This window comes from Pinus tabuliformis, chromosome X, assembly GCF_031772625.1.
Source record: "Pinus tabuliformis cultivar Carrire ecotype Pingquan chromosome X, CPIR1, whole genome shotgun sequence".
In the NCBI taxonomy this organism is placed as follows: Eukaryota; Viridiplantae; Streptophyta; class Pinopsida; order Pinales; family Pinaceae; genus Pinus; species Pinus tabuliformis.
Window position 1 is genome coordinate 269,545,894 of NC_142308.1, and position 16,364 is coordinate 269,562,257.

General features: G+C 37.3%; 1 protein-coding gene across 1 annotated transcript; it reads left to right on the forward strand.

The window, feature by feature from the left end:
- Positions 1-330: 330 nt before the first annotated feature.
- LOC149139425 (proteasome subunit alpha type-4) lies at positions 331-1,764 on the forward strand. Its single transcript, XM_089447402.1, has 2 exons — positions 331-488; positions 822-1,764. Exon 2 carries the CDS (start codon positions 848-850, stop codon positions 1,598-1,600), a length of 753 nt encoding a protein of 250 aa, XP_089303528.1. The 5' UTR covers positions 331-488; positions 822-847; the 3' UTR covers positions 1,601-1,764.
- Positions 1,765-16,364: the final 14,600 nt, after the last annotated feature.

Consider the following 16,364-nt stretch of genomic DNA (forward strand, 5'->3'; position numbering starts at 1 on the left):
AAATGTACTCGACAACTCACAAGTTATTTGTTATATTTATCAATAACTTGTGACTAGACAATTTGAAAGATTGAAATCACATTTGCTAACAAGTTTTTCAACTAATCATACCTCTAACCCAAAATTTAAACCGGGGTGGGTAAAATAAACCTCAATTCGTTAAATTAATTAAAATAAACTTCAATTCGTTAACCTTGGATTAAATAAAGTCAACTTTAATTGATTTATCATTGGAGCATAACGTGCAACAAAAATGGAATATGTAACTAAAAAGAGAAATTAGAGAAAATAAAATAATATCAAAAAGAGGAAGTAGGAAAAAATATAGAGAATTAAAAACAAAAAAGTAAGAAGACCAAATGGGGTTTAGAAAGTGCAACCCTTACCTTGCGGAACACTTCACCTTACATTTTATTCTTTGGAGCAACGAGCAGAGGTGGAAGCTCTGCTGATTGTTTGTAGCATCTGATCATCAGAACGAATTCGAGGTAACTGATCTTTCCCACGCGTTTTACATTATAGGCTCAAATTCTCTGCTTATTTTTCTTCATAATTTTTGGTTTCATTCTGATCATTCTCTGCGAAAACCTACTGAAATTTTTGTTTATTTGATTAAAATCCATTGCTTACATACTCGTTTGCATCAAGGTTTCGATTATACGGGGTTCTGTTCCCGGCTTTGTATTCACATTCTCCTGCCATTTAATAGATCAGCTGTAAACCATTAAAGAGTAGATCTCTCTACTTTGCTTTTAGCTTTATGCAGCAAATCCCCTTATTTTCAATCAAAACAGTAAACCCTGAATCTTCGTGTGAAGCAGTAAAACCCTAAAGTTTGCTGTTCAAAATGTCTCGGCGATACGATAGTAGGACTACGATCTTCTCTCCCGAAGGTCGGTTATACCAGGTTGAATATGCCATGGAAGCTATTGGCAATGCTGGAGCAGCAGTTGGAATTTTGGCAAAAGACGGGGTTATACTGGCTGGGGAGAAACGGGTTACTTCCAAGCTTCTTCAGACCTCCAAATCGACAGAGAAAATGTACAAGGTCGATGATCACGTTGCCTGTGCGGTCGCTGGAATCATGGCAGACGCAAACATTTTGATTAACACTGCCAGAGTTCAGGCACAGAGATACACCTTTGCGTACCAAGAGCCCATACCTGTTGAACAGTTGGTTCAATCCCTCTGTGATACAAAGCAAGGGTACACGCAATTTGGAGGGCTTCGGCCCTTTGGTGTTTCCTTTCTGTTTGCAGGCTGGGATAAGAATTATGGTTTCCAGCTTTGTATGAGTGACCCGAGTGGAAATTATGGAGGATGGAAGGCTGCAGGGATTGGTGCAAACAATCCAGTTGCGCAGACTATGTTGAGACAGGAATACAAGGATGATATGACTAGAGAGGAGGCTGCTGAGCTTGCACTGAGGGTGATCAGCAAGAGCATGGAGACGACTGCTATCTCTCCCGAGAAGTTGGAACTAGCGGAGCTTTTTTTGTTGCCTTCTGGAGAAGTGAAGTACCAGGTTTACTCGCCCGAATCTCTGTCTAAGCTACTAGAGAAATTGAATCTCGCTCAGCCCGCAGCAGAGGCTTCTTAATTTAATTTGGAAATGCATTCTATGATGCCATGCTTGAGCTTATTGCTGTGAAGCACAATAGATGCTGGAAAATGTGGATCTGCCTAAACTGCTGAAGCTATAATGTTTAATGAACATGGTTGCTTTATTTTCATTCCATATGCTAAAGTGAATTTTCCTTCGCAGTTTCAGTTTTTAAAGATGTGTTGGGCTATTCTGTTTATGTTTCCTTTGACATACTTAGTGGGTGTGTGATATGGTGAATTGAATGATACGGTGAATTGAAATTTTTTGGCCCAAGTCTTTTTATGGAAAATTTCATGGATTCCTATATCGTTCTGAAGGTAAGTTGCCATCTTTGACATGCATTGGTAAATCTACACAACTCTGACTTCCTTATTGTTGAACATCAAAATGGTTATATATGCATGTATTTTTCATCTTTTTTATTATACTCATATAATTGAGTGTAAATCTTTCTATTTAATCTGTTAAATAACTGGTGTTCAACGGATTAGAAGTGTCATGTTTTAGCTTTTAGGAAATAGCTTCGCCTCACATGGGTTTAAGAGACATGTATATTCCAGAGTGCTTGTTGAGCTTGGGAAGAGCTGCTAAACTTTGGTAGGACTGTAAATGCTTCTGGTGTGCAACTTCATATATTCTATTTTGCGTAGTGCTTCTGTGGGGTAGATGTTATCTACTATTAGCATTTATGTAGGAAATGCTTTGAGAACCTTCAGGTCTCTCCATACACTTGTATAGATTGTTATTGAGTTGAAAGTTTTGAACTGTAACTTTCAGAAATCACTTTGAAACATCCAAGTTGTTGTTTGTGTTGTTGAGGCAACCTTTTTCAGAGCTGAAGAGTCTGCTTTATGTTATCTGGTGGTATGAGTATATATTATAGCTTTTTCTGTTTACTTTTAGGGATTGCCATAAAGAATGATAAACTTAGTGCAGTGGATAGATTATTCACATAATTTTTAAATTGGATGTATGGCCCTTTTGAAAGGCCTTCAGGGTTAATATTATAATTAACTAGTTTATGAAAATTCTCTATTCCCTACGAATTGGAATCACTGCTTCAAATTTGTAGTGCAGTGTGTCTTTCAACTGCTTAACATTGCTAATTTTATTGTTTTAGGATTTCATAAGAAATTGAAAGATATTTATAATTTTTTTCAACAATTATTTCCCATTGCAGTTGAATAAGATTGTTGTGGATGTTATCTTACTACTATCAATTTCAGTTCACATTTTCTTCTTGCATTATTTGCAATTTCTCTTCACAGGTAAGGTATAGTTATCTAATTATGGCTGCATACAACAAAGAAGTAAGGGATTTCCTAAGTTTTGCATTTGCAAAAAGTGCCTTCAACGTTTTGCAATTCTCAAGTTCGAATGTCAGAGTAAAAAGGCATGTCTTGATCAGTCAGCGGCATTGTTTGGGAGTTCAGCTACAATATATTGCATCATATATGTAGTTTGAATTAGTGGTTAATTTGAAGATGTTTGGATTTAATAAGCCATTTTGGACGTTTCCAGCTAGATTGGATATATTTTTATCTATTTTAAGGATTGTCTTCAGCATTATTGATTTAATACCCATGGCATAATAAGAGAGATTTGGTGCTCCATGATCTTACCTTGACGTCTAGGGAAGTCTGACATTGGTAAAGTTGACACAAAAAATCCTAAAGGGACCACCATAATGATTTGGTTTTCTATTGTTAATTGTTTCCTTCTTTAATGATATGGTTTCCCATTGTTAATTGTTTTCTTCTTTTGACACTGGAGGTACATTCACAATTATGCTATTTATTATTCTCCTTGGAATCTTTTGTTTCATAATTCCCTTACCAGGGTAGGATTACAATAATGTGGCCGAAAGGTTGGTTCCAATCATTTTTCAAAGTTTGGGATGGAAGATTTATATATGTTAGGAGCGAAGTTGCCAGATTCCAGAAAAACCAGGCGAGGTAGGAGATTTGAGTTTGAATCACATCGTAAAATGTTGGATAAATAAATAGTACACATTCTGATGAATAACATCATTTTTATTGATATTCAAGTCCATATAATCAATGTTCCACCAAGTTTCCAGGACGTGGGGATGGGGGAGCGGGGATACGCAGGAGCGGCCTATGCAAAAGCTCCCCACCAATTTTTAGGAAACGCGGGGTCTTTAACACAAGGGACCTAACAAAAATAGTAAAATAAAAATACTATTGTGGTATTGTCTGAGATATAAAAAGGAAATAAACCATGTTTGTCTTGAAAGTTTAGATAATTATCAATGTCAAAGGGAGAGTTTGTATCTTTCCATTCAATTTTGCTTTAGTGGTAACAAGGATAAAACTTACTCCAAGTATATGATTTCATTGTATGAACTAGTTCATACTGAAATTATTTTATTAAACTATTTATTGAAATTATTTACTCTGATTTCAAAGCTAAACTGATTGCTAGGAGCATCCAGTTTCTGCCGAGTCTTGTAAGGCTGACAATTAGCTATGTTTCTTATAAAGCCTCCAGGTTCTGCTGAGTCTTGGGCTTTTTTATTTCCTCTTGGTGAATGCGGAGATGGGCTGAGTAGTCCAGATGCCAGAGGGCTTGATGGATCAGATCAAATGCTTTTTCTTGTTGTGGATTTTTCATCTTTGGGCGATTTTAGTGAGCAGGCAGTATCAGTCAAGGAAGATGTTGCTGGCCACAAAGAGGCACAGAAAGATTCCAGATCATCACAAGCAGGCAGTCAGTCTTCGGGTCCTTCAAGTGGAGAAGTTGACTCGCTTCCAAAAGCTGAAGCTATGTTGATGTTTGCTCCAAAGTATACGCCAGTTGAGGCTCCTAGGAGTGAACTTAGTTCATCTGTTTTCAGAAGTCCATATATTCCTGCATCTAGAAAAATTCCAACTGTGGAATCAAGTATTAATGCATATGTCTACAGTGCTACACCACCACCTTCTCCTTACCTTGAAATCTCTGATAAAAATTCTGAATATTCTTGTAAAGGAAATGACAATTGTAAAGGGAAGGATGATTACAAGCATGTTTAGTCGGGAAAGCAGTTGTATGAGAAGCGATTTGTTACTCATTCTAATACTTCTGTGGTGTGAAGGAGAGATTCAATATATCCATCCATTACTCATTTGGGTACTACAAAAGATGGAAGGTATGCCAATGTTCCACCAAGTTTATAATATTTTATAAAAAAAATGGAATTTGACTTTATTAAAATTAGTTGACCTTTATTTTTTGGGAAACGAAGGAAATGTTTCCTTTTTTTGGGAGGAAACAACCCCCTTTGGAGTTTCCTTTGAGAGCATCGGGAAACAACACCTAGACGACCCCACGTCCTCGTAGTCCAAGGGAGTGAGGAATCACGATTCCCAGGTGAGGGGACGTGTCCCCGTGGAACACTACATATAATGCAAGAATATCGATAGATGCATGTATTTGTTCCTGAATAATGTGGTGGAAAAAGGTGATTGCAATCTTTGTTCAAACTTTGGGATGGGGAGCAAAGTTACCGGAGACTAGAAAGATTTGCCGACGTAGAAGAGTTGAGTTTGATTCAAATTGTGAAAAAATGGATAAATAAATGCATATTTAAAAGCATTATTTTCATTGTTATTCAATAAGTCCATACAATGCAAGAATATGGATAAATGTCCAATATTTCATGGGTATACTTGATATATTACATGAATCCATAATTGCCCCCAAAATGATCAAAGTCAAGAACTACAAACATAAGTTGTAATATCTATAAAATCAAGTAAAAACTGGAAACTTTTTCCTACGTGTTGTTGCCTCAACCTCAAGGGCCTTAAAGTTGTCATCTAGGTCGATTATGGTATGCATGATTCATATTTGTCATCATCATAACATTTCAATTCTTTATTTTTTATTATTTAAATTTTCCATCTAGTTAGTAACTTAGTTATACCAATTCAAGTAAAACCTTCAAATTCAAAACCTTAGGTAAATTGAGACAAGTCTCACAATTTGCACATTGTATTTGTCTTTCGTCAAATTGAAGATTGTAGTGGACAAATATATGGTAATTCAAGTGATTTTGTGTCAATTGGTTGTGCTTTTTGGAATGAATTTTCTTGAACATGTTTCAATTGCATCTACATCTAAAAACACTGCAAGTCTAATTATGCAAATGGTAAAATATCTTTTGGCATACCACTACCAAAACTTTGCCATCTAAGTCCCAACTAGTGGTAAGGTATCACGAGTAAAGATTTTGGAGGATAAAAAATAATAAAATTTAAATATTACTACTTGCAACGAGAAGTGCACCAATTATCAATTGCTATTAAGGGTTTCTAGCATAGTGGAAGGGAATGCCAAAACAATACCAAAATAACAATGACCTTCCTTACCTGCATTTGGACACATTTTATTCAACTTGTGATTTCCAAGTTAGGTTGATAGATAAGTTTGTGTGTCAGGAGAAAAACAAGTTTGTGTATTTTCACTCCCAAATTTAAGATTTGTAGGAATGAGAGGAGGTGACATTTGGCTTTGATTTTATGCATGCAGGGTGGTAAGAATGATTTGGGCATTGACAATGAATGCGAGTGTTCAGGTATTTCATGTATTGGATTCGTTGATGATAGATCTAGTTATCAATCTCAATAAGCACGGATTTTGCGAAGTCATTAGACATATTTACCTAAACTCAAATTGTGCATCGAGGTGGTGGGTGAAAAAATTGCTTAGGTTCATGGTAGATAAGTTCCCCTAAGGGTGTTGCAATTTGCTCCGTTGGAAGGCCAATGAAATCCACCTAGATTGGGTAGTATTTTCAATTGAAAAGCCATGGGTCCATTGGGAAAAGGCCACTAAGATATTCTTACAAATCCATGAACCTCAGAACATGATTTCATGCATGGACTAGGTTGTTAAATTAAAATAGGTAGAAACCTTTGGTTAAGCCATGGGTATGGGTGTAGTGGCAGTCATGCGACTCACTAACCTCTTGTATCTAATTTTGGATCATAGAATCAAGAGACACCCTCCCAACAAAGTAGTCTTGAATGGAGCCCACCTTAAACAAATTACATTATCATATTTAGAATTAGAAAATTCAATCTTAGGAAGAAGGCCATTACCTTGTGATACACCTTTGAGACAAATTTCCAAGGAGCCTTCAATGCCATCTACCCTCGTCAAATTGGTATCAATAACAAAATGACACCTTTGGGACAAATTTCCAAGGAGCCTTTAGTGCGATCTTCCCTTGCCAAATTGGTATCAATAACAAAATGACAATGGATTTTTTGGGCGAGGTCATATTGTCTTTGCTTTATGATAAAAGCAGTGGCCAAACTTGTTAATTTGGCCACATTTAATGTGATAATACCACATAAATGCTTTGCAAATACTCCAGAACAACCCCAAGGATTGTGAGCTCTTAGATCATAATTCTAACTCTCTCCATGGGTGTTGCATTTGTTCTATCTATTCATGATTATGCCCCTTATGGTATTGTACAAAAGGATGGTCTTGCACTTAAAGTGACGAGCTCTTTGAATTCTTTCCAACATATGGTTGGTACCCTCATTATTGTTGCCCAACACAGGCTCATCAATATCACTTAGCTGTAGCAAATCAAGTAGTGGCTCCATTATGGACAGAAAAAAATCAGCCCTACCCCATAAAGCCGCATCATAAAAAGCAACTTTAATCTAGATTGCTTTTTCATTGTTGCTTAGTTTCCATGTCTGCCACCGTGGCTTGGCAAAAACATGGAAGACAAGCTTATCTCATTGTTGATGTGTTTTCATGTCACACATCAACTAGAGTGATTTTGGTTCATACTTGAACCTATATCCCCCTAGATGGAGACTAAATTTTGAAATTTGGAAAGTGATAGATGACCTTCACTTATTGATCATGGAGACCTAACAAGTCCTTAATAATTCATAGTTAATTTCAATGTTACAATGCTTCTTCACATAAGGTCAGTGGGGATACTTTTTCCTTTCAAAAGGATACTAGAAAAGAAGGAAATTTGTTGTAATCATCCTCTCTTTGGATAGCTTTATGTGTTAACTTCATCTAGCACTTACATAATAAAAATAGAGGTCATATGCCCAAGATATCACCATTTTCCTTGTTATCCAGTTTTATCCATTTCTAATTATCTTTTATCCATTATCCTTTATTTCCCTTCATTTTCCATTTTCCCATTGTTATTTTCCACTCTTTACCCTTTTTTCCATCCATTCCTAGAATTTTGACCAAGTGATTTTTTCTATTTCTTTGTTGAATTACTCTTTCTCCTCCATCTTTATTTAGCCATTTTTACTTAGTCATTTTATGAATGCGGTTGCAAAGCTTTCCTCACTTCACTCCATCACTTTACCTCTCCACAAGTTTGTAGCCTACAACTTGCATCCACATTTTTGCAGCCTACAAATTGCACCCTTTTTATACTTAGCCATTTTCATGTGTCCTTGATCTTTGCATTACCATTGTATACTTAGTCATTTTCCATTACTTTCTTCCTCGCTACTCTAAACCCTACTTTTATTTATTTAGTGATTTTACTTCTACATTTACTTTTACCTTAGTCATTTTTCATGAATATAGGACAAAGATCTCTCTTCATCTCATCTCATCATTTTACCTCTGTGAGTTTGCAAGTCCTATTTTTATACTTATTCATTTTTTTCTTATCTTTATCTACTTTCACCTCCGTGCATTATTCTCCAAACTTAGACTATTTTCATGCATTCTCATATCCTAGATTATTCTCCATGCATTATTCTCTAGATTTAGATTATTTTGATACATTCTCATATCCCAAGTTGCCCCCCCTTTTTCTTTGGCACTCCTCCCAATGACACATGGTAGTGATGTAGGCCTATCTTTGAGTGACACTTGGAATTGGTTGGGCATGGATTATTGGATAGTGACTTAACATGATGATTGCACAATGAGATGACAACTAAAAGCTACATTATGCATATGCTACATAGAGTTCCATGGCTCTTTCTACTTCATAAACAAATAATACGGGGAGTCCATTTCCTTATAAATTGTTATAAATGCCTTCCCACATTGCATGTGGGATATATAGGGTGGATTTATAAATCAAGGGCCAAGAATAACATGGAGCATGTCAACAATTATTGAGTCACTATCTTCTAGAGGCCATGTCTTGAGCTTTCGATGTCCAAATTGAGCAAAGGAGAGCTCGTTGGAAAGCTAAAGATATGATGAAGAAATTGGAAATGGTTTGCATGACTGGAATGCCAATTGTCATGCCCTAAAAATTAAAATAATAGTCGTGACTATTTCTGGCTTAGCAACAAATTGTTTTTGAAAATAGTTTATTAAAGAAATTTTCAAATGTTTAAAGTGGGCCCTTGTTTGAGGATTGAATATTAAAGTTCATATTTACCAAAGGGACTTAATTTAGTTAGCACAAAAGGGAAAAACCCTAACCATAAAGCAATTCCAAGAAAGTGAGAAGATAATAAAAAAGATTTGAAGCATTTTTAGAGAGAGAGAGAGAGGCCCTTTTCCAACATCGGAAGTAACATGCTATTTTTGTCTTTCCTTCCCTTCATTATTTCCTCTTAGTTACTAATCATCCAACCTTCTCATTTTAGAGTCTTTTTGAATTTTAAGGTTGATTTCTGACTACGATTTCTTTTCACTTCCAAGTCTCTTATCTTATTTATATGGTCCACAAGACTAGTCCTCAAATGGACGAATGCATTTCAATTCCTCGAATATCATGAACTTTAATTAAACATTTGTATATTTTTAGAGGTTCCACAGAGAACTAGCAAGGGTTCATAACTAGTGCGATCCGTTGACTTTGAGTTTTAAGCTTAAGATTGCAAGTGTTTAACTCCTTTCATCTCTATAGTTATCCTTTAAAGTTCTCTGCAAATGCAATCCATTTTTATTTCATTTGTCCAAATGTGCGATGCTTTACCTTCTATTAAGTTGGAAAATGATGTTTGATGAATATGCAACTTTTATTTATGCTTATGTGAATATTGTATTATATCATTGTTAATACTCATTTCATATCAAGTTTGGTCTTGTCTTAGGCATTTTCTATCTTCATTTTTACTTAAAAGAGGAGTTCCGCCTCTTTAAAAACAAGGGGAAATGTTTTTTTCCCTCAAATGTTGTCTTTGTTACTTTGATCAGTTCCAATGATGAACACTCATATGTACTAGTTGATTAATCATGATATAGTGGGATGCAAATCTAGTCTCTCCAACCTTTAAAGTTGGAGTTTGGTAAGTTGTCACTACTTAGATTGTGCATGTTGGTGGTTAGTGATAAGATCTTTATTTCTTTTCCATATTCACATATATTTTTCATCTATTGAACTTCAGAAACCATAGGTTTGAAAGCAATATTCAAATTATGAATCACATAGGGGGTCCAAAAAATATGGACATACTTACCTTTAATAATGGTTCCCATTACATTGCAAGAATGTGCATTGTGTGTGATGACTTGCATGATGTTTGAAGTGCCCATGATCTTGATTGCTTCTAAATGTTTTTAGTAGTCTATTCAACAGTCTCCCCCCTGCCCAAATCATCTTTTTCCCTCAAAAAGTATGGGCCTTTGACCTCAAAGAATACATTTTGATGTTGATTGAGGACCTATTTGCTGTATGTGTAACCCATAGGAGAAATTTTCTCCTTGTTTGACTGCCAAGCAACTAGTAGCCCTATGATGGCCCATATATGGCCTTGCATTAAAGCTCTCCACCTATGCTTCGGTCAGTGCTCTCTCCCATATGACATGCTTATTGACAGAAGGTGGGTCATCTATTGAAAGGTACAATAAACATTTCTGTAATCATGTGCTTTCACTTAATGTTTTGGGGCATACTAATGTGGATCATAGGCCAAGTTTGAAGATTGACTGCTTTTGAGTGTATCTTTATTCTCATGCTTCACTTAGGAAGTTATCCTTTACCACTAGTCCGTTGTGACCTAACTAGAGGTCCTTCCTTTAGGAAGGGCATTGATAGGAGGCGTTGATTGAAGTAGTGTGCTCAAGGTACTCCATACTTACCACACTCCATTTTCCCCCTATTATCCACATCCATTCTTTGGGTTGATTGTCATTTGTTGTTGGAATTGGCACCTCATATCCTCATCCTTGATTCAACGCTTGAAAATTTGCCCTAAGAGGTTGATGCAGTTCAAAGAACAATAAAAGCATATGAAGCCACAATTAAAGAAAAGTAAGAATTCAAAAGAAGGTCGGGACATGGTACGCATGTGGGCAAAAGCCTAGTATGAGTTCTATCCCCCTCATTAGCCCTCACCTAGTTCCTCAACATACCATGCTCCATCATAAAGTAACTCTTGAATTTTCCAACCTTGATGAGCGAGAAATTGCTACATCTTTAAGGGGCATTGGAAAGCATAAAGCAAGTTTAGTCTCCTAAGCTATGCAAGAAAAGAAGATAAATCATTCAAGTGAAAGGTGCACTAAAAGGGTGGAAAAAGTAGGTTGAGGAAAGAGGTAACACATGCCTCCACAATTGCTCCCTCTTCTAATTATAGTACTCAGAGATGTTGGACCCCCCTAGCTAGGGTACCATGATTTTGGCCATCTTCGTTGAAGTCTTACCCACTCCACCATCATTATCACATGCACATATGGACTGATGGGTCTACTTGTGACATGTCCTTCCCCTTGGGGAATGGAAGCACCCAATAGGGCTGAAGGTATAATCATCCCTAACACAAGTATGGTAACTTGCTTACAAATCTTGAGCTAGAAATACAATTGAAGGCAAGGTTTGTGTGAACTATTTTTGTGCCCCAAACATTGAGTATGGCTCACAATGATACTTTAATGGTTTTTTCCCCTGATGATGTTGATCTCACTTGATGATAAGGGTATGTTTTAGTTGGTTTATTACTCATGCAAAAAAGATCCATTGAAGGAAGGCTTGACACATATCCAACACCTTTTAGATGCTGATGAGAGCAAACATGACCTTGTAGCTGCAACATTGCCCTCATGAGATGGATGTTAGGCTTTGATGAAACTCCACATGGTTGTAGACCCCTTTCTACACCTCTAGATGCTAAAATGTTGTACTAGGAAGCCAAGGCATTGGCTTGTTTGATGATGTGTCCAGATGGACCGAGGATGTCTCGAGGATGGCCTTGACCTTGTTTGTTGGACGTTGCCTTGTTCTAGAGCCTAGATGAGAATGGTTATCACTGAGATGACTTCGATGGGCTGGTTCATCATGCCCATGTGCCAATGCTTGGCTCAGAACTTGCCATGTCACCCCTGTGTGCCTTGGAACAATGACGTGAGCCTTTTTGGAGATGACATCATGGTGGTGGAGGACTTATTTGGAGATATACCCATGCACTATGATGATTTCTTGGGGTGAGGAGCACTCATGAGCTTATTTGTCATTGCGTGATGGAGATTCTCCATATTTGATATATTTATAATGTTTTTAAGTTATCTTAAGGTTGGCTTGTGACCTATAGTCCTAGTTGAACTCTCCATAATTGAGAGGATGAGGTCATCACAAAGAGCCTTTGTTCGCACACGTGTGGACTATTTTGATGTATTTATCATGTTTTGAAGCTATCTTAAGGTTGGTTTGTGACCTTTAGGCCTAGTTGAACGCTCAAGTAAACTTTTTAGGGCTTTTACTTGTAAATTAATGAAAAGTGACTTGGTTACCCTCATATAAATAGAGGGGAGTCACTTTCATTTGGATCATCACACTTCACAACACCTCTCTCTTAAGAAGTGCGCACTAGCTATCCTGTTCATTTCTCTTGGACACAATGTGATCTTGGTGGAGCAAATTGTCTTGGGAGGGATATTTTGCAAGATGAGTGTTGTCTTGGATTGATAAAGTGATTCTTGATTGAATGGTGTAAGTTAATTGTTGATTTTCTTCCATTTTGCATGCAATTTTTTTTAAATTAGGGCTTCTTTGTGCGATATTAAAAAGTGCAATATCATTTATGAAATCTTGTTCCTTTATGCTTTGCAAATTTGTCTTTCAAGAACCTATCGAAGGAACTTTATGTATGCTTCCTTTGATCATAAATCTCCACTTGAAGAAAATCGCTAGGGTTTCTAAGAGAGGTTGCTTAGCCCTCCACCTTCATCATCTATGTTCCTCTATCATTGACCTCACCATCATTGACTCCAATGAACAATTGAGAGAAGTCACAGACTAGCTTGTGGTGATCATTTTAATTTCTCCTTTTTCTCTCAAATGTATGGTAACTAGGGTTAGGGTAATTTATCTGGCATTTGTACTGCCCTATTGAAAGGGATTGCATTTAATAATATAAAAAGGCAAAATCTAGCATTAATTGCATGTTTTCACCCCAAAATTAGGGCTGATACTTTATTTTAATTTCCTTTCACATGCAATTTCAGCCATTTAAAAATGCTGTTTACTTAACCCTAACTTTTTCTCGTTCATAGCCTTTGCTTCTTTGTTGATCCCATTACTCATAGCCTATAGGCTATTTTCTCAAGCTGCTATATGCTATTATGTGCCCTAAATCTGCATATCATACAAATCTTAACATATAGCAGACTTATTCTAAACTATAAAGGTCTCAGAAAAGTGTACTTGAACTCCAGGCAACTCTTATCTCAGCCTTTGAAGGCTTGGCCAATACCTTTTCCTTCAATTATTAGACCTTGCATCACCATGAAGCCCTACTTAGTTGAATATCTTGTTGGTGGTCTTTTGAAGGATGCCTCCCTTGTGGGGATAACATCCACCACTACATAGCTGGAGAAAAGCCATTGAGGTGACACCATGACAGTGGTGGCCGATCTCTTGCCATAAGACCTAGGTTGCCTAGTGAGGCTTTGCATTAGGCCTGCTAGATGTTGCTGTAACAGGTCCAACCATCAGAAATAATGGACACAGCAATATAACTCCAACAAGAGCAAACTGGTTCCAGAATTCTATCCATAGTCAATCTCTCTCTTCAAAGAAGAGTAGTTCATAGTTTCCAAAATTTTGGCCCCTTGTAAACCCTGGGTGCTTCATTAACAGCCTTAAGAATGCCTTGCATGTTTTGCCAATACAATGACCATGTGACATTGAATGGTATTCTTCCTGACAACTTTGTTGTCTGCTGTCTCATTCCTCCCCAGAGTGTCAAACACTTTTGCCAAGGGTTTGATGTTAAGCTTCTTGTGGGCCTCTTCGACAACTAAAGGAAACTGCTATCCCCTTCTTGAGGTTAATTGCTTGCTGTGCTTCGTTTCTAAATCGGCTAACTGTGCTTCGTGATGCTCCCTGTGAAAACTATGCAAGTTCCTTTTGGGTGATAGCTTCACAAAACTCAACTCTCTGGTTTGGAATTGAATAAAATGAGCTTTAACCCTAGTGTAGGATCCAATGTAATTCAACATGCATCTTGCTCCAATTCCACAAGCAGCATCCAGTAGGGTATTTTCTTCCTTCTTCCCTGTCTTTGTCACATGCTTTCATGGAGGGCAATCACCATGAGATTTTTGCTGATTTTCTTTTACCATCCCCTCACCCTCCATGAATACTATGGCTAACAGATGAACATGAGGCCATTGCAAAAATGTAGAAGAAAACTAAAAAGAATAGGAAATAGAATGAAGAATGAAGAATAAAGGAAGATTTTCTTCTTAAAACAGAATATTTCAACAGAGACTGCATTCCTAAATCGCCAAATGAGAGTTTTGCTCTGCCAAATTCGCTCTTCAACTGCTTGCTGTTTTGTTGTGACTATTCTACTACAACTGAAATGTTGCTATCAATGTGCTACAGCTCTCCATATGCTTGTTACTGTTAACTCTCTCCACTTCTGACTGTTTGCAAATGAGTCCATGAGAATTAAAAATGATGTTATGTGGTTTGCATCGGTGTTTTTGGGTTCCTTCCATAAGTTGTAGGGCCCCTCCCCATTCATTTTTTTGTGCTGTTAACCTTTCCCAGTTGTGCACTGCATCTTTGTTTAGCAGGGGATCTCTGCCTAGAAATTAAAAGACACAGGAAACAGATCCATCCCCATCGGAACTGTTTCCTTTAAACTGGAAAGGTTCCAATAAAAAAACCTCTAAAATTGATGATTTTAAAAATCAGGAATTGTTTCCAGGGAGAAAAACAGATCAAAATTCAACGGAACTGTTCCTGGAAACTGAAATGGTTCTGATATAAAAATCCCTAGAGTTGATGATTCTGATACATTTCAGAGATTCCACTACATTTTGGGAGGTGGACAGGGACCTACATAGGTGATTCCAGTAATATGTTTGTGTGTATCTTGGGAGATAATACCTGAGCATTTCCCTCATTCATTTCAAGGATGGTATCCAGGGTAAACCTTAGATTCTTCAGGCTACAAGGCCAAGTCAACTCCTGAATATATCATTTATAGCTCATCAACAATTGTCTCACTAAGAGCATACTCTCACGACGTGGGATTTGATATTGGGTAGGGAGGGTACAACCTTTCATCACGACCACTTGTGCTACACCCAATTGACCTCCGTGTATATGTATGTATTTATATATATAATTTTTGTTTGATTGAGTTGTTTATTGGTTTGACAGTTAGTTCCAATCCGGTTGCAATCTGAGTCATAATTTTGTGGCAAATAAATTCCAATCCAGTTCCAAGCCAAGTGATAATTTTGGGGAAAACCAATTCTAATCCAGTTTCGAGTATTACAACTGTACAACATTGATTTTGTTTAAGTAGATGCCAACATGTAGGGGACCGAGGTACATGGTTCCAGTGTTGGAATATGATAGCATTTGATTTACACAACAGGCCCATTACTGAAAGGATCTGTAAGCCATTTTGATTCACACAACAGATCCATTAGTGGAGGGGTATGTAAGCCATTTAATGTATTAAGAATTATTAAAACATAGTGTAGACCTGACTCCTTCAAGGATTGGGGGCATAAACATAACTGCATAATAAGCCATCAAATCGACATATAAAAATTCACCGTGGGCAGTAGGAGACCAAGGTGGGCAGTAGGAGACCAAGGTTTATAGTGGTAAACACTCCTGGAAAAGAAAACTGATGACAATAAGCTCTGTAGTATTCATCAATGGAGCCACAGTACATCCTCTATGCTGTTGGACAACCATAGTTATAAAACTCTGACTCCGAAACAGTAATGACTCGGCCGGCTCGATTTCAATGACTCGGTCGTTGTAAAAAATGCATTAAATATTTTTTTTTTTTTATAAAAAAACATAATTTTAAGATTTTCATTCATGTTTCCAAACACACAGCATTATAATATAGATGGAAGACAACATATGATCAAAGTAGGCTCATGAACCAATCCATTATATCAAAATGGTACCCAATGGCAATACATAGTCAACTGTCATACATGATCAAAGACTCAAAACAAAAAACACATAACCAAGGAGGCTAGAAATGGCCTCTACAACAAAAGTAAACTGTGACCAGACTCCAGTACTAGTACTACAGCTACTGGCTAGTAGCTATTGCCAGAGGAGCCAAGATCATGTCGATCAATCTCTGGATCATCATCAGAGTCAGACAGGGGGCCCCATGGCTCCTCCTCCTCATCATCTCCAACTGCAGCTGTAGAAGTGGTACCACTAGCAGGCTGTGCAACTACAGCAGATGCAAGCTAAGATAGAGTAGATATGCGGCTGCGCTTCTGTCGTGGCTGAGCAGAGGAAGCACCTACAACTGGAGTCCTTGCTGGTTGTGACACTGAGGCTGGTGGATTGGGATCT